Source organism: Bos grunniens, chromosome 9, assembly GCF_055505025.1.
Source record: "Bos grunniens cultivar Pamir isolate PY7600 chromosome 9, Bosgru_T2T1.0, whole genome shotgun sequence".
NCBI lineage: Eukaryota > Metazoa > Chordata > Mammalia > Artiodactyla > Bovidae > Bos > Bos grunniens.
Genome location: NC_141173.1, coordinates 75,132,515 through 75,155,991, shown reverse-complemented (window position 1 = coordinate 75,155,991; position 23,477 = coordinate 75,132,515). Strand labels below are relative to the sequence as shown.

At 39.2% G+C, this 23,477-nt stretch overlaps 1 protein-coding gene across 3 annotated transcripts in view; it reads right to left on the bottom strand.

The window, feature by feature from the left end:
- The window catches only part of PDE7B (phosphodiesterase 7B), a 352,307-nt gene that overhangs the window by 35,835 nt on the left and 292,995 nt on the right, over positions 1 to 23,477 (bottom strand). For all 3 annotated transcript variants that reach the window (XM_086317988.1, XM_086317989.1, XM_086317987.1), the window contains 5 exons: positions 17,130 to 17,281; positions 14,757 to 14,820; positions 12,125 to 12,220; positions 9,254 to 9,354; positions 7,476 to 7,607 (listed from right to left, as the gene is read on the bottom strand). In XM_086317988.1, coding sequence (XP_086174114.1) covers positions 7,476 to 7,607; positions 9,254 to 9,354; positions 12,125 to 12,220; positions 14,757 to 14,820; positions 17,130 to 17,281 — 545 coding nt within the window. The remainder of the gene's footprint in view (positions 1 to 7,475; positions 7,608 to 9,253; positions 9,355 to 12,124; positions 12,221 to 14,756; positions 14,821 to 17,129; positions 17,282 to 23,477) is intronic.

The window sequence follows — 23,477 nt, the reverse complement described above, 5'->3', positions numbered from 1 at the left end:
GAGAGTCCTCTGGCCTGGCCTTTACTCCAGCTGCCCTGACTCTCTTTATCTCAGGGCAGAAGCACAGGCTGGGCCTTATGCAATGATCTTCTTATTTATTAGAACTAAAAGAGTACAGCCAACAAAAGGAGGGAGAGGAAGCCCTCTTCCATTTTATCTCATTTATAGTAATTCTGGATTGTACACAGTCACGCACAGGGCGTTCTCAAAGCCACATAATTCCTGGCATAACTTCTTGGTTATTCTTTTTGACTAAGTGTGTCTGCATGCACAGTTTATATATATATATATATATATGTATGTAAATGTATATATACTGGGCTTCCCAGGTGGTGCTAGTGGTAAAGAACCTGCCTGCCAACGCAGGAGATGTAAGAGATTCGGGTTTGATCCCTGGGTTGGGAAGATGCCTGGAGGATGGCATGGCAACCCACTCCAATATTCTTGCCTGGAAAATCCCATGGACAAAGGAGCTTGGCAGGCTACAGTCTGTTGGGTCTCAAAGAGTCAGACACTCACACATGATATTATTGCATGCATGCACCCATTATGTAATATATATATGTGTATATTTGTGTGTGTATATATATATATAGTGTGTGTGTGTGTGTGTCTGTGTGTGTATATTTTTCACTCATTATCACAGTTCTTATTATTTTCTGAATCTATAACTCATTTTAAAACATGAATATAAGTTATGGATCTCCTCCCTAGAAACATGTATATAGGTACATCACCTGAAAATCTGCATATAGTTTCCTTAAATCTCACTTCTGTCTCAACCAACAGACCAGATCAGATCAGTCGCTCAGTCGTGTCCGACTCTTTGTGACCCCATGAATCGCAGCATGCCAGGCCTCCCTGTCCATCACCAACTCCCGGAGTTCACTCAGACTCACGTCCATCGAGTCAGTGATGCCATCCAGCCATCTCATCCTCTGTTGTCCCCTTCTCCTCTTGCCCCCAATCCCTCCCAGCATCAGAGTCTTTTCCAATGAGTCAACTCTTCACATGAGGTGGCCAAAGTATTGGAGTTTCAGCTTTAGCATCATTCCTTCCAAAGAAATCCCAGGGCTGATCTCCTTCAGAATGGACTGGTTGGATCTCCTTGCAGTCCAAGGGACTCTCAAGAGTCTTTTCCAACACCACAGTTCAAAAGCATCAATTCTTCGGTGCTCAGCCTTCTTCACAGTCCAACTCTCACATCCATACATGACCACAGGAAAAACCATAGCCTTGACTAGACAAACCTTTGTTGGCAAAGTAATGTCTCTGCTTTTGATTATGCTATCTAGGTTGGTCATAACTTTCCTTCCAAGGAGTAAGTGTCTTTTAATTTCATGGCTGCAGTCACCATCTGCAGTGATTTTGGAGCCCAGAAAAATAAAGTCTGACACTGTTTCCACTGTTTCCCCATCTATTTCCCATGAAGTGACGGGACCGGATGCCATGATCTTCATTTTCTGAATGTTGAGCTTTAAGCCAACTTTTTCACTCCCCACTTTCACTTTCATCAAGAGGCTTTTTAGTTCCTCTTCACTCTCTGCCATAAGGGTGGTGTCATCTGCATATCTGAGGTTATTGATATTTCTCCCGGCAATCTTGATTCCAGCTTGTGTTTCTTCCAGTCTAGCATTTCTCATGATGTACTCTGCATAGAAGTTAAATAAACAGGGTGACAATATACAGCCTTGACGTACTCCTTTTCCTATTTGGAACAAGTCTGTTGTTCCATGTCCAGTTCTAACTGTTGCTTCCTGACCTGCATACAAATTTTTCAAGAGGCAGATCAGGTGATCTGGTATTCCCATCTCTTTCAGAATTTTCCACAGTTTATTGTGATCCACACAGTCAAAGGCTTTGGCATAGTCAATAAAGCAGAAATAGATGCTTTTCTGGAACTCTCTTGCTTTTTCCATGATCCAGCAGATGTTGGCAATTTGATCTCTGGTTCCTCTGTCTTTTCTAAAACCAGCTTGAACATCAGGAAGTTCACGGTTCACGTATTGCTGAAGCCTGGCTTGAAGAATTTTGAGCATTACTTTACTAGCGTGTGAGATGAGTGCAATTGTGTGGTAGTTTGAGCATTCTTTGGCATTGCCTTTCTTTGGGATTGGAATGAAAACTGACCTTTTCCAGTCCTGTGGCCACTGCTGAGTTTTCCAAATTTGCTGGCATATTGAGTGCAGCACTTTCACAGCATCATCTTTCAGGATTTGAAATAGCTCAGCTGGAATTCCCTCACCTCCACTAGCTTTGTTCGTACCAACAGGCCATGGTAGGCTAAAAGGCTAGATTGCCAGAGATTTTTAAATATCCTGTGTTTTTAATGGTCTTGTTGAGTTGATATTTTACATAACATGATTTTTTTTTTTCTTGAAATTGAAAACCGAAAAAGTTATGCCAGTTCCTCATTGACAACTTAATGCAGAGGGAAGACTTTCTGGCCCAGGTCATGTTCCGTACAACTAATCTACAGTGTCTATCAAAGAGAGAATATACATTTCATCATATATGCCGAAGTCATTGAGCTGAGGGGAAGGGCCATTCATGACAGGACTGTGCTCAGCTCAAGGCCATGGAAACAGTCCATTTGCAGTTCCTCTGGATTGCGGGTTGGCATCCCCAAAGTACACTGGCTTGTGCTGCCGTTAGTGCCATACTCTCTGCCCTGCTACTCAAAATGTTACTCACACTCCAAGACAACATTTATATCACTCTTTTGCCATGAAGGTTTTTTTTTTAAATTTTTTATTTTCAGAAACCATATACATAATCAATTTCTCTTTTGCCTCTGTCTTCCCATCACATTTTGTTTGTAGCTAGCTGCTATAGAGTACTTAGCAAAGGCTCTCCCACTTTAAGCTACTTGTCTCCTGCTGGAGGCCCTGGAGGAGAGTTCTTAGCTTCCTGCACATTGTCGGTGATTAACATGAATTTTAGAGGTGGTATGTATAGTGCTTAGGCACTTTGGCTCTGGAGGTAGAAGTCTTGAGTCCTAATTCCAGCTCTGCCATTAATTAGCTGCTTATTATAAGGAAGTGTTAGTCGTGTCTGACTCTTTGCAACCCTATGAACTGTAGCCTGCCAGGCTCCTCTATCCATGGGATTCTCTGTGCAAGAATACTGGAGTGGGTAGCCATTCCCTTCACCAGGGGATCTTCCCTACCCATAGATCGAACCCGGGTCTCCTGCTTTGCAGGCAAATTCTTTACCATCTGAGCCACCAGGGGAGCTCACTTAAATTTAATAGCAATTTTCTTTTTTCTGGAAAATAGCTATGACAATAGTACCTACATAACTGGGATACTGTGAAGATTAAATAATATAATAGATAAAATCATTTAGCCAGTGTTTGAATCATGGTCTGACTCTTGCAGGGCTTCCCTGGTGGTTCAAAGGGTAAAGCGTCTGCCTGCAATGTTAGAGACCTGGGTTTGATCCTTGGGTCAGGAAGATCCCCTGGAGAAGGAAATGGCAACCCACTCCAGTATTCTTGCCTGGGAAATCCCATGAACAGAGGAGCCTGGTAGGTACAGTCCAATGGGTCACAAAGGGTCAGACATGACTGAAGGACTTCACTTTCTGAGTCATAGTAAGTGTTGAATAAAGATTAGTTATACAATTCATTGAATTGAATTAAAAAAATCTTTTTGGCTGCGCTGCATAGCATGTGGGATCTTAGTTCCCTGACCATTCCCTGCTTTGGCAGGATGGAGTCTTAACCACTGTACCACCAAAGGAGTCCCTGAACTGAATTTTAAAAGGAGTTTTCTTTCTCTTTTAGGAGTTTCTTCATATAGTCAATAAGAAATGGGTGTTTGATAAGCAATGGTATTTAGCCAAATGTAAAAGCCATCATATTTTTTTGGACATAATTAAGATTTCATATTATTTTCAGGTCCTCTTAATAATTTTTACTTTTAATATATAAAGTCCCAATTTGGCTGATAAAAGTTTTATACTTTTATACTAGACAGCTCTAGGATATTGGAAGTATCTTTATGCCATTAAGTGATACTGTTTTGTTTTCAACACTATTCCTAAATTAAATACATTGATCTCTGGCCTTCAAGAGAGTCCAAGACGGTTTGAGCAGGGGACTGATGAAGCTAATATCTTGAATGTTGGTTTTTAGTCTTCTATGCCAATTTCTGTCTAGTGGTTAGCCAAAAGATCTTTCTCTTTACTATTGAGGATCAGGCCAGACAGTTGAGATCCATAAATTAACTGCTATAAAAAAAAATAGCTCATTTTATTGTTGTAACATATTTGTATACAAAGAACAGCATGGGAATTTATTCTTCAGAGGCTTTAAAAAAGTTGTTTCTATGTAAGTATACAGAAGAATATATGTATATCTTTGGCAAACTCCTCTAATGTTTTTCAAACTGGGATTAAGTTTTCTTGGATTTTGTACATTTTGAGCATCTGAGTTTGCACCAATGTCCAAGGGCAGGGATTAAATTTTATTTATCTTTGTACCCCTAGATACTAATATATGATCTGATGCATGTAATAAATAGTTGCTAGTTCAAAATATACATGTATGCTCTGCTGAAAAGGCTGCAGAATTTGGTTATATTGGAATGTTTATATTTAACAGAGAGATGAACTATTATTAAAAATTACTTTAAAAGTTTGAGTAAGGAATCCATTTTTTGAGACCATTTTTAGTATCTGAATAAGATAGATTGCAATATCTTTCTTTTGAGAATCAATTTTTGTTCATTAGCAGTGAGTAGTTAATTGATGAAATTCTACTTTTACTTTCCTATTTTTTTGCATGTTTAACATCTGGCATATTTCGTTCTGACTTTGTGTCCAAACATTCATTCACTACATGTTTTATATATACTATTATACATGTCAAAGCACAGTTTTATGACCCTCATTTTTATGTACAAATCAGGCAGTAGAGTAGATACTCTCTTAAACTCCATTGATGTGATTTATTTGACATTCAGAAATTAAAATTAGGCAAGCGTTTATATTATATGAAATCTGCCTGAAATGCAGAAGACCTGGGTTCGATCCCTGGGCTGGGAAGATCCCGTGGAGAAGCAACGGGTTACCCACTCCAGTATTCACCTGGAGAATTCCATGGACTACAGTCCATGGGGTTGCAAAGAACTGGACATGACTGAGCGACTTTCACTTTACATTATATGGAAGTAGTTCAAGCAGCCAGTTCTGTTACTTTATATTCTTTGTTTAAAGACATTTGAAAAGTCAGATTTAAAACACACCCAGAACAGAAAATCTATTTGGGAGCTTTCATTTCAGTCATTCATTTTTTCCCTAGTCACATGTTTATGCTTTTCCCAAGCAATACATTTAGCTTCTGAGATAGTTTAGTAAGTTTAGTTCTAATTTTTATTTTCTTTGTTTAGTTTTTAGAACTGGACATGGAACAACAGACTGGTTCCAAATAGGAAAAGGAGTATGTCAAGGATGTATATTGTCACCCTGCTTATTTAACTTATATGCAGAGTACATCATGAGAAATGTTGGGCTGGAGGAAGCACAAGCTGGAATCAAGATTGCTGGGAGAATTATCAATAACCTCAGATATGCAGATAACACCACCCTTACGGCAGAAAGTGAAGAAGAACTAAAGAGCCTCTTGATGAAAGTGAAAGAGGAGAGTGAAAAAGTTGACTTAAAGCTCAACATTCAGAAAACTAGGATTATGGCATCTGGTCCCATCACTTCATGGGAAATAGATGGGGAAACAGTGGAAACAGTGGCTGATTTTATTTTTCTGGGCTCCAAAATCACTGCAGATGGTAATTGCAGCCATGAAATTAAAGGACGCTTACTCCTTGGAAGGAAAGTTATGACCAACCTACACAGCATATTCAAAAGCGGAGACATTACTTTGCCAACAAAGGTTTGTCTAGTCAAGGCTATGGTTTTTCCAGTAGTCATGTATGGATGTGAGAGTTGGACTATAAAAAAAGCTGAGTGCCAAAGAACTGATGCCTTTGAACTGTGGTGTTGGAGAAGACCAACACCAAGGGACTCTTGAGAGTCCCTTGGACTGAAGGAGATCCAACCACTCCATCCTAAAGGAGATCAGTCCCGGTGTTCACTGGAAGGACTAATGTTGAAGCTGAAACTTAATACTTTGGCCAACTGATAAGAAGAGCTGACTCATTTGAAAAGATCCTGATGCTGGGAAATATTGAGGGCAGGAGGAGAAGGGGACAACAGAGGATGAGATGGTTGGATGGCATCACCGACTCAATGGACATGGGTTTGGGTAGACTCTGGGAGTTGGTGACGGACAGGAAGGCCTGGCGTGCTGCGGTTTATGGGGTTGCAAAGAGTTGGACACAACTGAATGACTGAACTGAACATCATCAAAAGTTTTTCTAAATTCTGTCACCCTGTCCTCTCTTTATGGTCATTACTACCCTAGCTTCAGGTACTGGCTGACAGCCCAAAAGAGCCCAGTGCTGAAGTATGTACCAGGGGGATTCATAAACCTTGGTATGTCACTTCCTATAAGGACCAAAAGCTAATCAGATGAATGGGAAAAGGCTTTGTTTCATGTTCCAGCTGTGCTTTATTGAATTAATGCATCCTCAAGCTCTGCCATCTTATATAATGCATCTGTTTTCTGGGAATCCTTCAGTGCAGAAATTCTTCCTGCACTGATTTTTTTTTTTTTAACCAAAAGATATACTACAGTTGAGATCAATGACTCCCTTGTAGGCAATGATTTTCTTAATGACAACCAAAGGTCTTCCAAAAACTGTGTTGAAAATTCTGGGAATAACTCATTTATGATAGAGGGTTATAATGTCTGAAGGAATATCAGAGATAAGAGTTCTTCAGGTCAAACTACTAGTGTTGCTGAAATATTTTATAACAACAAAGTATGCTTATTGTCTTTGATAATATACCTTTGTCTCAGAAGCCAAAAAGGTTCAGAATATAGTCAATATTTTATAATAACTATAAATGAAGTATAGTCTATAAAATTTTTGAATCACTATATTGTATACCTAAAACTAATATAATATTGTAAGTCAACCATACTCCAACAAAAAAATTAAAATGTGATTAACAAATGGTCCTAGAGATGTAACATAAGTCTGAATAAGAATTGCACCTGGGAAGTATAATTTATAGAAGTTCTACAAGGACTGGCTTCAACTGGCCGTTATATATTAGAAGATTCCCATGGAGACAGATAGTCTCAGACCATGAGAAGGCAGACTCAGGAATCCTGTTCGACCTAGGACAATTTCAAACCTGCTTTGGAGCAAACTGAATTCCTTGGATATCCTTGCAAACTAATTTTATCTTCCCTGGGGGATATTCTGAACCTATTTCAAATCCATGCTGTTTGGCTGTGGTCATCACTAAGGCTGACCCTGAATGAAGGCTATTTCCAAGAGTGAGATTCAGGCTCCAGTACTGGGCCTAAACCAGTTCACCATAATGTATCTTGTTGCCTCCCTTACCTGATATAGGTTGGCGAGGTGGTGGTTCGTTTTGATCAGAAATGGCTGGTTCACCCCTGGGTGGTCAACATCGTGGGCTGCTGCGGCCAGCAGTCCAAGCATGATATCCAGAGGCGTGAGGAAGCTGGCGAGCTGTTAAAAAATGGAGTTGGGAGACTGATTGGTGTGTTTCCCAAAATAGGCTAGCCTTTGTTTTCGCTAAATCACATGGAATGAATCATCGTATTAGTATCGTTTGGGCCTGTCATTCAGACCTTAACCTTCTTAAGCTGTCAGTAAGGTAACAGCCCCATGAAATTTCAGGAAAGAAGAAAGAACTGGGAGGAAAATAACTCAGCAACTCAAATTATGTAGCTCTTCCAGGTGGCCTCCTCTTCCTGCTGCAACCCTTGTCGTGTGTTGCTGTCGTAATAGCACTGACTGCTGGCAACACTGCTCTCTATGGTGGGAGGGGACAGGCAGAGTCTAAGTCAGCCTTGCTCCCAGGAAAGCTGTAAGTGAAGGAAACAGTTGAAGCCAAAGTGATGGGCACATTAAAAAAATCACTTTTGTATATCATTCAGCCAATATATCATTGCCACTTCTTTGAATATGAAATCAACAGTGGATTGAATTGCAAAATTTGCATATTTCTCCAATGTGTAATAGAGTGAGGCAATGTGTGAGAAGCTGTCATTTTTTTTTTTTTTGATTAGCTAAGGAAACAAGCAGGAAAATGGGAATCTAGCATTAACTTTAAATATACAACTGTGATATATTACAATTTTCAAATTACTTAAGAATTAAATAAAAAAAGCTTTAAGTTCTTTGGGATATTTTATAAGGATGAGGCATACCCAGTTTTGTCTTGGGAATGTCTGTATATTTAGTGGTTGATGTTAAAACTGATTGAACTAAACAGTGTCTTGGACTGAGGTATCATTTTCCAAAAACCCTAACAAAACTCATCCGATATGTTATACCAGCTAGGTTTTATATGGCTAAGAAATGTTTAGGTTTGGAGTAACCAGCATTATCATCATGTTTAAAATTTTTGATTAATACATTGCATCTGGGTATACTTTTCAGATGTCTTTGATGTACACAGGTTCTCTTGGGCTGGAATTGGGATGTCTAGTTGCCTCAGTAGGAAGTGGAACTTGGGTCTTGAGGAGTTGTAATTCTACTTGCTGATCAAAAAACATGAGCTGGGAGACTTTTCCTAGAAAAATTCAGTGTGGTACTATGTGTGGCATAGTATCAAGGCAAAAGCACCTAACTTTTTGAATTGTTGAAGATATCTAAGATGCAGATTGTCATAGAGAGGGTTGTTTTTGTCCTAATGCAGCCTTGCAAATATATAAATTATAAAGAAAATTTACTTTCTTTCGTGACTATTATACTTTCTTTCTTTCTTACTTTCATGATTTCAGAGCTGATACTGAAACTTTTAAAAATTTTTCTTTAAAAGATTTTTTTGATGTCAACCATTTTTTTAAAAAGTCTTTGTTGAATTTATTACAATATTGCCTCTGTTTTGTGTTTTGATTTTTTTTGGCTTCGAGGCATGTGGAAGCTTAGTTCCCCGACCAGGGATCAAACCTGAACTCTGCTTTGGAAGGCAAAATCCTAACCACTGGATAGCCAGAGAAGTCCATGAACCCTTTATATAAGCAATTTGTATTCATGCTATAAAGGACTCATAACCCAGTTGCTCTGTTATGTCGGGCGATCTGGGGCCCCGCAGGCAGTTAACCTGGCGTTTCCAGATGGCCGGGGGGACAGTGGGCTTGCCTTACCTTTGGCTCCTTTAGGTAGCAGTGCATGGCCTGGGTGACATCGGCTGCATGAACAGCATTGTGATACGGGTTTTGGCTGTGGTAATCTTCTTGAACCATGACTAGGAGGTAAACAGATAACTCAATCAGCTAAAAACAAAACACAAAGGACACACGAGCTCAGACTTGTTGAAGTCTCCTTTGCTTAAAAATAGCGGCGACTCCCAAATGCGCAACATGGGGATGCCTTAGAAAGGAAGGTAGTTTGCCAGCTTGGCAGTTCTACTAGGTTGTTAGCGGAGAAGAGGGAGAGGGAGGAGGGAAGAAAGGCTAGAAGGATTTGTGAGGCCCTTGGGATTCCTCACCACCTTCATAAATCACCTCTTTTTGGCATTCATGAAGGCTCTCATTCATAGGCAAAATAAACATGTGGGAAAAGGACAACTTTATTTCACATTATAGTTTAATTAAGTTTGCTGCCATTTATGAATAATATGCCATAAAAGAAGCTTCCTTTTGAAAAGCCCTGCTCTCATCCAAAGATAGCTTTATCACTTAAATAACAAATACAGACCAGAGCAAACCTTGGGATTCTTCAGGTGGAAATTCACTGATCCAACTGAGGAATCCTTAGATTTATTTCTATCTTATTCAGATCAAATGATTATCTTTCATGCCCTTCCAATCTAAGGACCAGAGTGCTCTTGATACCACAGACATAATGCAATTTTGTTTGCAATTTACAGAAGCCACTTGCCGGTTTCAGCTGTTAACCAAGGCAATGCCTAAGATGCAATATATTCAGTGTGTATAGAACGTCCTGATTTTCGAGTGTGGCCATATTCTCTCAGCCCAGCCTATGACTTTGGCTGTAGATTCTGGTGTTATTTCTGTCACTGACTCTAGCTTTTTCACACATACTCTGGTGTGCACACATGCTCAAAGTATCTGCATTCTCCCTCTTTAGGCAAATTGAAATTATTTGGCTCCATTCATGGGGATTACTTCACTCAATCTCTCGGAACACAATTAGCTTGAGGTTATTTGTGTTTCTGGAATGAGCCTTGCTCTGGCTGGTTTCCAATAATCCTGTTGTGCCACATGTACCTTTTATTCAGCAGGTTTATCTTACTATTATATGTAAATCCTGGCTCTATTACTTATGTATATTGGGAAAGTTACTTAACCAAGTTTCCTTTATTTCCTCCTCTATAAAGTAGGGATAATAATAGCTTTGATCTCAAAGGCATACTGTAAGGATTAAACGGGTTAATATATGCAAGTTCTTAGAAGAGTTCCCAGCATGTGTAAACACCATAGAAGCCTGGTGGCTGCTGCTGCTGTTGTTATCATCATCACCATTATTTTCTTCTTGATGTATCAAGTCAGCTTTCAAATTCAAAACACTGCCACGTGGCAAGTCAAAGAAGTGAGGAACACACTAAGAGGCAGAGGGCAGTTATTTGGTGATTAAAAATGTGCCAAGGATGGCTCAGTGATAAAGAGTCAGCTGTCAATGCAGGAGATGTGGGTTTGACCTCTGGTCTGTGAAGATTCCACATGCAGCAGAGCAGCGAGGCCGGTGAGCCGCAACCACTGAGCCGGTGCTCTGGAGGCTGCGGGCCACAACTACTGAACCCACGTGCAGCAACTGCTGAAGCCTATGGGCCCTGGAGCCCATGCTCTGCAACAAGAGAAGGCCTGGCACTCTAACTAGAGCAAAGCCTGAGCAGCAACAAAGACCCTCACAGTCAAAATAAATAAATAAATAAAAATATAAACAATGTGCCCTGGATAATTCACTGGAAGATACATAAGCATATACATAAAGTCAGATGAGAGCTGGGACTGCTTTTTGATGAAGAGTGATGGTGCAGTTGGGTGGAAAGATGGTGGACTTTCAAATCCAACAGACCTGGCCCTGGATGGAGGCTCTGCCAATTACAATTTGTTGACCTTGAGCAAGTAACAAAACTTCTTTGTACTTCTCCTTATCCATGGGTCAAATATTGACAGCACCCAACTTGCAGAGTTACTGAAACTGTTAGAAATAACATACCCAAAACACTGCCTTCAATGTGTTATATACACAGTGAAAGTGAAAGTGAAGTTGCTCAGTCGTGTCTGACTCTTTGCGACCCCATGGACTGTAGCCTACCAGGCTCCTCTGTCCATGGGATTTTCCAGGCAATAGTACTGGAGTGGATTGCCATTTTCTTCTCCAGGGGATCGAACCCAGGTATCCCACATTGTAGACAGACGCTTTACCATCTGAGCCACCAGGGAAGTCCATATACACAGTAGTTCTCTTCTCATTAAAAAAAAATGCCTATTGAATATTTCAACAACTCATGTCCAGAGTGGCATTATTTGAGGAGTACTTTGCTTGGGTTTTGTTAATATATGAGCAGATCAGTAACTTCTCTGACAGTTATCTGCTCTTGATGGTTGTCTTTACATTGTGGTTGTTTAGTTACTAGGTCATGTCCGACTCTTTTGTGACCCCATGGACTGTAAGCCCGCCAGGCTCCTCTGTTCATGGGATTTCCCAGGCAAGGATACTGGAGTGGATTGCCATCTTCTTCTCCAGGGAATCTTCCTGACACAGGGATTGAATCTGTGTCTCTGGCATTGCAGGCAGATTCTTTACTGTTGAACCATCAGCAAAGTCCCTGTCTTCACATAGCCTTTATATTTTAAGCCTAAGCATAACTAATATTTTTTCAACAATTTAAATAGATAAACTGTATTTTAAAATGAAGATGGATAATTTAAGACTAATATGAGGTCTTCATCTACCATGCTGTGGCTCTTACCACTTTACATTAAACAGTATTGTAGACTGCCATTATTCATGAGAAATGGAGTAGAAATGTGGAAAAAAGGACTTACCTAAAAATCTGTGTAAGGTCACCATATCTAACTTGAAGTGGTGAATGAGTCCATGGGTGTTGAAAAGGTGGCACAGCAATGTTACCAGGCTGTTTCCTATAGGAAAACAGTCAGCTGCTTTAATTCATTTTCATTACTATTAAAATATCAAGACAGACAATAGGATCCAAAATTTCTGTAATGAAAGTTCTCTGATAGGATCATTTCTTTTCCTCTTTAGATATGAAATTATCCAAGTACAAAGGATATTATTATGATGATCTGGTCCCAGGTTTTCTCTTATTGCACAAGAAAAATTAACTCAGACATTTCCCCAATACCACAGGCAATGAAAACATTAAGAGTTAAAAGGAATCTGCCTATAGCAGTACCAGGGGTACATACACACGTGTGCATGTGTGTGTGTGTGTGTGTGTGTATGTGTTTGTATGGGTATTTAAAAAAATGCGCAGTTTAATGGCCACTGAAAATGTGTCTTAGGTTGGTTTCAAATGATTTTTACATATAGGGGTATCTAAGCCACCATATTGCCTATTCTTCCTTTGGAAAATCACTCAAGATGAGATTTGACCATGAGATACTTTGTAACTCAAGTCAGCAGAGGTGCAAAACTGAACCTACAATAACTAAGCATTCAAGAAATATTGTTCACTAGAGAATAAGGACTTTGAGTTTTAAAAGCATTGTAGGGTTTATGACGGAGAAGGCAATGGCATCCCACTCCAGTACTCTTGCCTGGAAAATCCCATGGATGGAGGAGCCTGGTGGGCTGCAGTCCATGGGGTCGCTAAGAGTCAGACATGACTAAGCGACTTCACTTTCACTTTTCACTTTCATGCACTGGAGAAGGAAATGGCAACCCACTCCAGTGTTCTTGCCTGGAGAATCCCAGGGACAGGGGAACCTGGTGGGCTGCCGTCTATGGGGTCACACAGAGTCGGACACGACTGAAGTGACTTAGCAGCAGCAGGTTTTATGACAGACTGAAATGGACTAAGAAAAGGACTGGTATCTTAAATGGAAAACTATGCGTTGCTTAAGCACACTCATTTAGGGTATCTCATTCTCTGTGTTTTTATAGCTTTCATTATCTTTGAGCTATTTCACAAGAATCAAAATTTTAGATAACCAATATCATCGCAGACAATTCTTGTCTGTGTAAATGAAAATGAAATTAGAGGGAAATACAATTGATTTTCCCCTCCCAGTTTCCCAGGTATTGACAAATTCATTTCAGCCTTTCTTACTGCTTACATATATATGACTCTTTGAATTTTCCTTTGAACTAGCTGTAGCATTTTACTGAATCTGTAACTAATTTAATTAAATAAAATCATTGACATATTCATTTCATATTTTTATGAGTTGTGATTATACTCTCTTTTTAATAAAGGGCATTGACTAATTCTTTTGTTCTCGGTTAATTTCATGTGCTGGTCCCCATTTCTCAATTGACTTGAGCAAAGTGAGACGCAAGATTATGAGATACATCCCTATATGGTCTAGCTTTGACAGTGTAAAGCTCATTTTCAGGCTCCCCAGGTGGCGCTAGTGGTAAATAATCCGCCTGCTAATGCAGGAGACGTGGGCTCCATCCCTGGGTGGGGAAGACCCCCTAGAGGAGGACATGGCAACCCACTCCAGTATTCTTGCCTGGAGAATCTCACAGACAGAGGAGCCTGGAGGGTTACAGTCCATAGGGTCACAAAGAGTCAGACACGGCTGAAGAGACTTAGCACGCATGCACACAAAGCTCAGTTTCAGGGTCTGAGGCTGTATCTCTCTCCACTACATGTTGTTCGTCAGGAATAGAATGGTGAGGAAAATCTTCTGTAATGACTTAAAACACAAGCCTGGTATATGATGAGTGTGTGCATGCTAAGTCACTTCAGTCGTGTCCGACTCTGTGCAACACTACGGACTGTAACACACCAGGCTCCTCTGGCACCACCTGGGAAGGCCATGGTAGATGATGGTTAGCATTAAATGTGATGTCTTTTACTGATTCCCTATTATCAGATTTGTTCGATGGGCAGTTAAAAATACAATAGGATCTTATTATTTGCTTAAGAGAAACCTCTATAGGCACAAGAATTTAAAAAGTGGAGCCAATAAGAATTTTACTTTTCCCTTCAGCTGCAATCTAAGCTTCTGTACTCTATCCTCAGCAATTATTTTCTTCTCATGATGCCAAGCATATCTGAACAATACCTGCAATGGAGCAGACTCACTCACTTAATAAAAGTGCAAAACCATTGGCTCCAGTAAGAGTCAGGACGGATCAGATATGCCTTTATGTTTCTAGTTTTCATCAACTAAGAACGAATGACCTCCTTTTGCATGTGGCTGAAGTATTACGCAAGGAAAGATCTAATCTGTGCTTTTTAAATGCTTTTGGAGTCATCAAGACCAGAAGGAAATTGTATTAAGATTTGAAGTCCAAATTCAACCCTTATTCTTCATCTGAACGAATTTCCCTTTGCCCTGGCCCTTCTAGGATGGCTGTAGATTTATGAACGTGGGAAAAGAAAGAAGTAAAGAATAACAGTGTTTAAAAATAAATTTTGTTTTTCACAAAATTAATCCCATTTTATGGTGTGTATTTTAGTGAAAATTCTTTTGGGTGACTTACCGTTTGTCAAGCGATCAAACAAGAAAATGTCAAAGTCCCACATTCCCACTTTGGAGAGCATGTGCTGAAAAGGCAAACAAAAAACACCACTCAGATGAATCATATTGGAGACCCAAACATTTACTTTGAGACACAGTGAATTAAAGAATTAAACAGTTGAAAATAGTAGCCTACTACTATCTATGTACAACTGGTTTGTAGTAAAACAAATCTTACTCCACTCCCTAATAATCACAGTGTTGAAGGGATAGGTTCTGGAATCAGACTGCCACATCCCATGACAGCCGCATGTCTTACTGGCTGTGGTACCTTGGGTAAATTGCTTAGCCTCTCTGTATTTCAATTTTCTAATACATTACCATATGCAAAATAGATAGCCAATGGTAATTTGCTGTATGATTCAGGGAACTCAAACCCCTAGAGTGGTGGGATGGGAAGGGAGGTGGGAGGGAGGTGTAAGTGGGAGGGACCATCACCCATTATACCTATGGCTGATTCGTGTTGATGTTTGGCAGAAACCAACACAATGCTGTAAAGCAATTATCTAAAAGAAAAATAAAAAAAGAAACTATAGCTGATAATACTATTGCTTTGGAGGGCTGTTGTGAAGATTAAATAAGGCAATATACGTAAAGAGCTTAGAGCAGTGCATGTACACAGTACAACACACATGATAGATACAATTTTAACAGCTAAAATTGTAGTTAAAATTTTTAAATTGTTAAAATTGTAGTTTTATAGTCTCTACCTAGGGGAGGAGGTTTACAGTAAAGTTAAAAAAAAAAAAAAGAAATCTAGATGATTGATGAGCAAATTACTCTGCTCAGTGTGGACTAAATGTGAAATTAACCACTGTTACAGACAGGAAACTGAAGCGTAGGCAATTGAAAATATTGGGTACTTTAAAGACCTATCGTCCAATGTAGACTACTGAATAATCTTCCATTGCATGAATTATACCACGCTTCGCTTATCCATTCATTTCCTGGCACACATACGGGTTGTTTCCTCCTTTTGGGTCTTGTGAATAATGTTGCTATGAGTGTAGGTGTACAAATATCTGATTCAGTCCCTGTTTTCAAGCCTTTGGTTATGTCTTTTTTTTCTTTGTGCTGTGCAGCATTTGGGATCTTATTAATAGTTCCCTGATCAGGGATCAAACCCGTGCCCCTTGCTTTGGGAGCACAGAGTCTTAGCCACTGGCCCACCTTTCTTTTGAACAATACCTCCTGCTTAGAGTTAGATGGTGTCAGAGTTGTAGTCGCTGACTCTACCCTCACTGTAGCTCCAGTGGCTGCCTTCCTCTCTTCTCATGGGCTCTGCTTCTGCTAAGGACCAGCTCTTTCCCCACCTCCCGTTGAGTGGTCTCCCCGTGTTTTATGATAAAATCCAAAGGCCTCATCATGGCACACAAAGACTTCACAACAGCATCAGGAAATAAAGGGACAGTAGGTTTTGGGTGAAGTCCAGTTTAAGTGCTCTTTTAATCCAGGTCACCCAGTTCTAAAGGCAGAGCTAAATTTGATCTCTGATATCCCGATTTCCAGCCTGTTGGTTCTTCCTGTATCTCAGTGTCGTCTTTCTTGGGAGATGGCTGCTGAGAGGCGTGGCATCCATGAGAACGCTGTCAGATGCTCCAGTGCTGGGAGCTTAGCTTTGCTCTCCTTCTGGAGCTTCTCTGGTGGCTCAGAGAGTAAAGAAGCTGCCTGCAAGGCAGGAGCCTTGGGTTTGATCCTTGGGTAAGAAAGATCTCCTGGAGAAGGGAATGGCTACCCACTTCACTATTCTTTCCTGGCTCCTGCCTTGCAGGAAGATTCTTTACACTCTGAGCCACCAGAGTGGATTGCAAAGACCCCATGGACTGCAGCCCACCAGGCTTCTCTGTTTATGAGATTTTTCCAGACAAGGATACTGGAGTGGGTTGCCATTTCCTTCTCCAGGAAATTTTCCCAACCCAGGGATCGAAACCGGGTCTTCTGCACTGCAGGCAGATTCTTTACCAACTGAGCTACAAGGGAAACCCTTGTTTTTCTAAGTGTTGTGCAAAAATGTTTTGCACATTTATAAAAATAAAAATAGCTAGCATGTGCTAGATATGAGTCTATTAAGCATGTAAACATGCTTTACTTTATTTGGTCTTTGTGCCACCCCTATGAGGAGAGTGCTTCTATTAACCTCACTTTATATTAATATATAAGGGAAAAGCCCAGATGTGTTGAGTAACTATTGAGAGGCACAGAGCTCCTCAGGGCCCCGAAGTAGGACTTAAAGTGAGGTGCTACCAGTGGAGGTAGGGGAGGTGGGAGGGTTGGGGGAGGCACATCCTCTTAGCCACTGGGCTGGTATGAAGTGACCGAGGGGTAACTAGCTCACCCTTGCTTGTCCAAGGTAGTCTTCATCCAACAGGTGGAGAGGGGCTTGTGGTATAATTCCACGAAGCAGCCTTGATGCATGGAAGTATCTCTGAAAGCTTAACAGTCTTTTCACCTTTTTCTTGGTGCCAATTTCCCCTGAGTGTGTTGTATCTGTGGAAAGCAATCAAATTCCGAAGTTATACATTTAAAAAGCCCTATTTTCTCCACTCTGTAAAAATAGAGTGCATTATAAAGGAGAGAATCCCAAGAGATGCTCTCAACGCTTTCTTAAATAGAGACCATGTAACTCTGCATTTGAAATTCTTTTAGAACAAGAAGGATATTTCTGATATGTTACATTCATTAAAAGGAGATATTTCTGACTAATTTTGGAAGACATGAATGTGAATTAAAAACCTCATTTTCTTAACAACGTTAGTAAACTTAGTAAATTTACACACTTCTGTATGCAGAACAGTTAAAGAACAGTCATGCTTTTTTATTCTTCTATATTGGAATGGAGGTTCCAGAATTTAGAACAGGTTCTCATCCTACAAGCTCTGTAGTCTGATGAAATCCTTCACCTGAATTAGAAGAGTTGAGAATACACTAGCTTGGACACGAGGAAAGGTTTCCTAATGTCCCAGGAACATCGTCAGCAAAGGAATTAAAACTCTCAGCACAAGAGTGACCTAGATTCTCATGACATGAAGCAAAAAGGGTGTTTATTTTCTGATAGAGTATATTCTCTTTCACTGGTGGCCATAAAAATCTGATCCTGTCAGTAGAGATCTTTTAATACTTCTGTCACATGTGCCTTTTAAAACTTGACTGTTGACTGTCCAGAAATACTCCAAGCACATTATTTGAATGTCTGTCAAGGTAGGTCTCATCTCAGATGAAATTCAATGAATCACTCAGCCACATGAGTGATGTCTGCTGCCAAATTTAGGTCTGGAGTCAACTGAATGGTCCTAGTAGGAAAACATACCGTTCATACATAAAGAAATTTTGGTTCCCCTCATGCCTCTTCCCATGTCCCCTTTTCCTCTATAGAACTCAAAATCACAGTGGATATTGGAAGAGAGGAATAGATGGAAAATGACCCTTTTACAATGTGGCGCTCCCCAAGGCCAGGGAATGACCAAAATCAGAAAGTTACTTGGGTTTATTATGCATGCAAAGACTTAACTCTGGGCACACAACACCCACTGCTTTTTGGAAATGCCACCTGATTTAAAATTCTTTTTATTTTCAATTGGTTTTAGATTTCATGTGTGGGGAGATGTAAACAAGACCATAAGGAGATAAGAGCAGTAAACTGAAGTTGGGAGCTTAGGCGCACATCATTATTGAATGTGGGCTCAGTTCTACTGATAGGTTCTCACTCATTTCTGTTTATCAATCAAAGTACAGGTTAAAGAGGTTCATTCGTTAAAAAATGTTTTGAGGTAATTCTCTGATGGTCCAGTGGTTGGGATTTGGCATTTTCACTGGCAAGGTCTGGGTTTGATCCCTGGTTGGGGAAATAAGATCCTGCAATGAGTAGAATGAGACCACAAAAAAAAAAAATGTTTTGAGTGTTACTAAATGTTACTAAGGGACAGGCACTGTTCCAGATGCTTGGTGAGATCTTTCAGTTCTAGGTCCTCTAGTGAGCAAAACAAAGACCCCCATCTTCAAGAAGCTTGCATTCTAGCCAAGGGAGATATAAAATAAGCAATAAACAAAAAAGAAGTAATTTATAAAAATGGGTTAGAAGCTGGTATGTGCAATGGGGGAAGAAAGGAAAGCAAGGGACAAAGGATCAGGAGTTCTGTGTTGGGATAGCCAAGGTTGCCCTCATTAGAGGCTACGATTTGATCAAAACTTGGAGTACATGAAGGAGCTGACCAAGCAGGTATCTGGGGAAAAGCCTTTCTTACAGAGGTACCAGCTCAACTAATTCCAAAGTGGGAGTGAGGCTGGGATGCTGGCATGTAGAGAGAGAGAAAAAGAGGAGAAAGAGATGTGTTCATAGAGCAAAGTGGAGGTGTGTGTGAGAATTTTACTCTGAAAGCCATTGTAACAACTTGGGCTCTACTCTCAGTAAAACATGGAACCACTGCAAAGTTTTGAGAGGAAGAGTAATATGGAAACACAGCATTTAAAAAGGGTCACTGTGGCCTCTGTATTAAGAAAAGATTGTAGCAGCAAACTTTTGATGCAGTGAGATCTGTTACGGCCCTACTGGAATAATCTTGGCAAGAAATGATGGTTTGGTTAGACCATAGGGGTAGCCATGGAGAGAGTTGACATGGGGGGATTCTGAATACATTTTGAATATATTTTCAAGTTTTTGGCCTGAATAACTGGGGGAATGGAGCTGCCATCATCTGAGATGGGGAAGGCTGCAGATGGAACAGGTGTGGGGTGGATTTCAGCTTGATACATGTTGAATTTGGATGTCTATTGGAAATTCAGGTGAAGATATCTAGTAGAAATAAGTGGATATAAAATCCAGAGCTTGGGGGAGAAGACTGGGTTTGAGAAATACATTTGGGAGTGGTCAGATGAGATTAACCTAGGGACTGTGAGTGCAGCACTCACAGTCAAAGTTCATTGAACTGTGCCCTTAAACAAGCACATTTTGTTGTGTGCTTATAAGCAACAATATCCAGTAGCTACAAGCACATTTAGCATGCACATTTTGTTATTTAAATAGAATTTATCGCTAAAAGGAGCCCGATAACCTTGGTGCAATGTGTGAACCTAAGACTGGGGCAGGCAGAGTACAAGATGAACTGTGACTTCTTGTAATGCCAGAAAATAAGGGAGAGTTCAAAAAATGACGGGCTCGTAGAAAAATGACAGAGGAGACAATGTGAAGGGGGTCTTTCTGAGCAAATATGCAAAAATTTGAAACTCAGCATGAATAACAGGAGAGTGGATTATAAATCACTGACTAAAAAAAGAAAGACTCCACCAGCCCATAGTAAGGATGTGTGTAAATAAGTAAATAAGGGAAGAGAAAGCTCTGACCAATAAGGTGGAAGAAACAATGAGTTATTAGTCATAGCAACCTTTATAGTAATAACTGATTCAGGCCAAAATCATTAACAGATAATAAAATTAAGTACAAGTTTAAAAAGCAACAGGATAATTACATAGTATCAGAGTATCTTTTCACAGGTGACATTAATCCGAAAGGAAAACATGGATAGTTTTCTAGTGGACAAATGTATAGGAGGTACCATCTTCACTAACTATTCAACTTCAGCATCACTTGTCATAGGAGGAGCTGATATCTTACTCTGCCTGACGTAATTCACTGAGGACACAACATCACCTGTGCAGTGGTCCTGCCCCGAGGTACATCCCACCCCTCAAAAGAGGTAACATCAGGAAAACCCAAACTGAAGCATATTCTTCAAGTAAACAATCTGTCCGAACTCTTTTAAAAAATTAATTAATTGGAGAATAACTGCTTTACAATATTGTGTTGGCTTTTGCCATACAGCAACACAAATCAGCCACAGGTATATATATGCCTCTGCTTAAACTCTTAAAAAATATCAACTTCATAAAAGACAAAGAGAACCCAGGTATTGTTTCATAATAATGGATACACAGATAACAGTGTGCTTAATGCAATGCACGGCTCTGAACTGGATCCTGGATCAAAAAAAAAACCCAATTCCATAAATGACATTAGTAGGACAATTTGTAAAACTGGGATATGGACTTCTATATGAGATAATAATATCCTATCTATAAATGCCTTGACTTTGACAATTGAACTGTGGTTACATGGAAGAATCCCTTGTTCTTAGAAAATACATGTTGAAATATTTAGGGATAAAGGGGCATGATGTGTACAACAACTTCTCAAGTGATTATGAAGAAAGTAGCAGCGAGGCAAATAAAGCAAAATACAACTCATGCATCCGGGTAAAGGGACTACGAATGTTCTTTGTTTCATTTGCACAAATTCCCTATAATTCTGACATTATTATATAATAAAGAGTCTAAGAAGAGAAAGAATGGGAAGGGACAAATCTGACATAATGACATGGAGTATATTCAGCTTTCAAGGAGTTTTGCCACGTTTGGGAGCAAAGAAATGTGGTGATATTTCTAAAAAAAAAAAAAAGAAATGTGGTGATATTTCTATATTGAACTATATAGAATGAAATAAAGTGTGTTGGTAAATAAATGAAATTAATTATTTCTGTGTTACGTATAAACCTGAAAGGAAATATCCGTACAGTGGTCTATTCCTTTTTTTGGTAGTCTATGAAAATCCTCCCATTCTAAAATACTAGAAGAAAATCTCCCTTGTGGCTGATAGCATGCCTGTGTTTATATAATAGAATCAGAAGCAAACAATTTAAGCTTGGATTATGGAAATATGACACAAACGTAGCAAATTGAAATTATGGATTGTTTCTTGGTAAACTTTCATTCACCTTTCCATGTGAGATATTTTAAGTGGATTCGTAGCTTGTTACATAGATAATGACACTTGTTACATACAGTAAATACAGGTGATAAGAGATAATTTCTGGTCACCAAAATTATCATTTTGACTAAAATATTGCTAATCTCCTGTTGCTATGAGCTGAGAAGCCATTTTTGCCTTAAAGAAAAGAGGAAAACAGCAAGACTCTCCCATTTTTTTACCCTTGTAGTCAAAATGGTGATAGTCTATTAACATGACAATGTGGATCTCTTTCAATTTTTATTTTCATTTTTGATATTTTTTGTTCTTAATTTTTATTTTGAAAATATTATGTTAAAAATAAAATATCTTAATTACTGAATTATTTGGTACCTTCTAAAATTTTGCAGCTGAGGTAAGGGCCTGACTTGCCCCAGCCTAGTTTTGGCCCTGTCTTGCATCTTTGCAGCAGAAGCTCAAATAATGTGAAAAATGTTAAATATTAAAATAAATCTATACATAAAACCTTCTCATAGTTAATTTTTTATGGTAGTGTGTAGGTTAAAAAATACATTAATAGCATATAACATCATTCATCATGATGTTGAATGTTTTGAATGTTGATGTCAACGTTTTGGAATCATTTGGTTTAATGTGTATTCTTTATTTGTGCAAATTCTTACTGTCTGAGATGGGCAGGTAGGTATCTGCCAAGATACAGTATTTGTTGGTGGCCCATATTTTCTAAAATACAAAGGCATGTCATAAGTATCCATATAGCACTGCTCTCCGAGTTGTTCTTTAATATATGAGAGAATAATTCAGAAGTGATACTGGGTGAACATTTATGAAAATGATAAAGTTTCATTTTCTTACATGAAGACATTCATAAAGCTAAATGAAAAAAATCTTTAAGGTAGCTCTCTTGAAGAGATTCAATAATGAAAGAAAATAAATTTATTTTAAAATAATGTTAATAACTTATCAACTGTTATCAACTTATGTTAATAACTTATCAACAGTTATCAACTGTCATTTAGGGAGCACTTTGTGCTGTGAGATAATAGAATAGAAAACTAGGATATAAACTGAAAGTATAGTTGGGAGAAAAAATTCATATAAAGAACAACCTGTGAATAAATCACCATGCTGTATAATAATCCTAGGCATTGGCTTTGGAAGCGTTGATATGTGTTATACTGTTATTAAATAAGACCTGAAACATTTATTTCCAAAAGGACTTTCAGTGAGTAGCATATTTTTGTTTTGATTATTAGGAGTACAGTGATAGGCATTTCTGGACAGAAATTTAAATGATTGGCTAGGCTAAATTTGGAAGATAGCTTCATTAAAATCAGGCTTCCCTGGTGGCTCAGATGGTAGGTAGAGACTCTGCCTGCAGTGCAGGACACCTGAGTTCGATCCCTAGGTCGAGAAGATACCTTGGAGAAGGGAACAGAAACCCACTCCAGGATTCTTGCCTGAAGAATCCCCATGGACAGAGGAGCCTGGTGGGCTACAGTCCATGGGGTCGCAAGGAGTTGGACACGACACTTTCAGTTAAAATCAACTTGCAAAATTTTAAAGAATCTTAACAAAATGTGTAATAATAAAATACTGGGTTTATTCAATACTTTTATAGAATTAAAAAACTTGATTTAAAGGCATTCACAGCTATCCTAATGGTGCTTTCTGTTTGGATTTTGTAGTTTAATGGGCTATGGGTCCCCATATTCTCATTTGGAAGTTACAAAACATTGCTCCAGAAGGCCTCACTGCCTAATCTATGTACGCATTGACTCTGACTGTGAAAGTCGTTTTCTGCTTGCTTGTTCTCTTACAAATTTCACAAATTGTACATATTAACACATTTCTGCACTATTTAGACACTAATTTTAGGGTTATGAAGTTTATATTGGCACTGCTCATATGGTAATTTTCAAATTT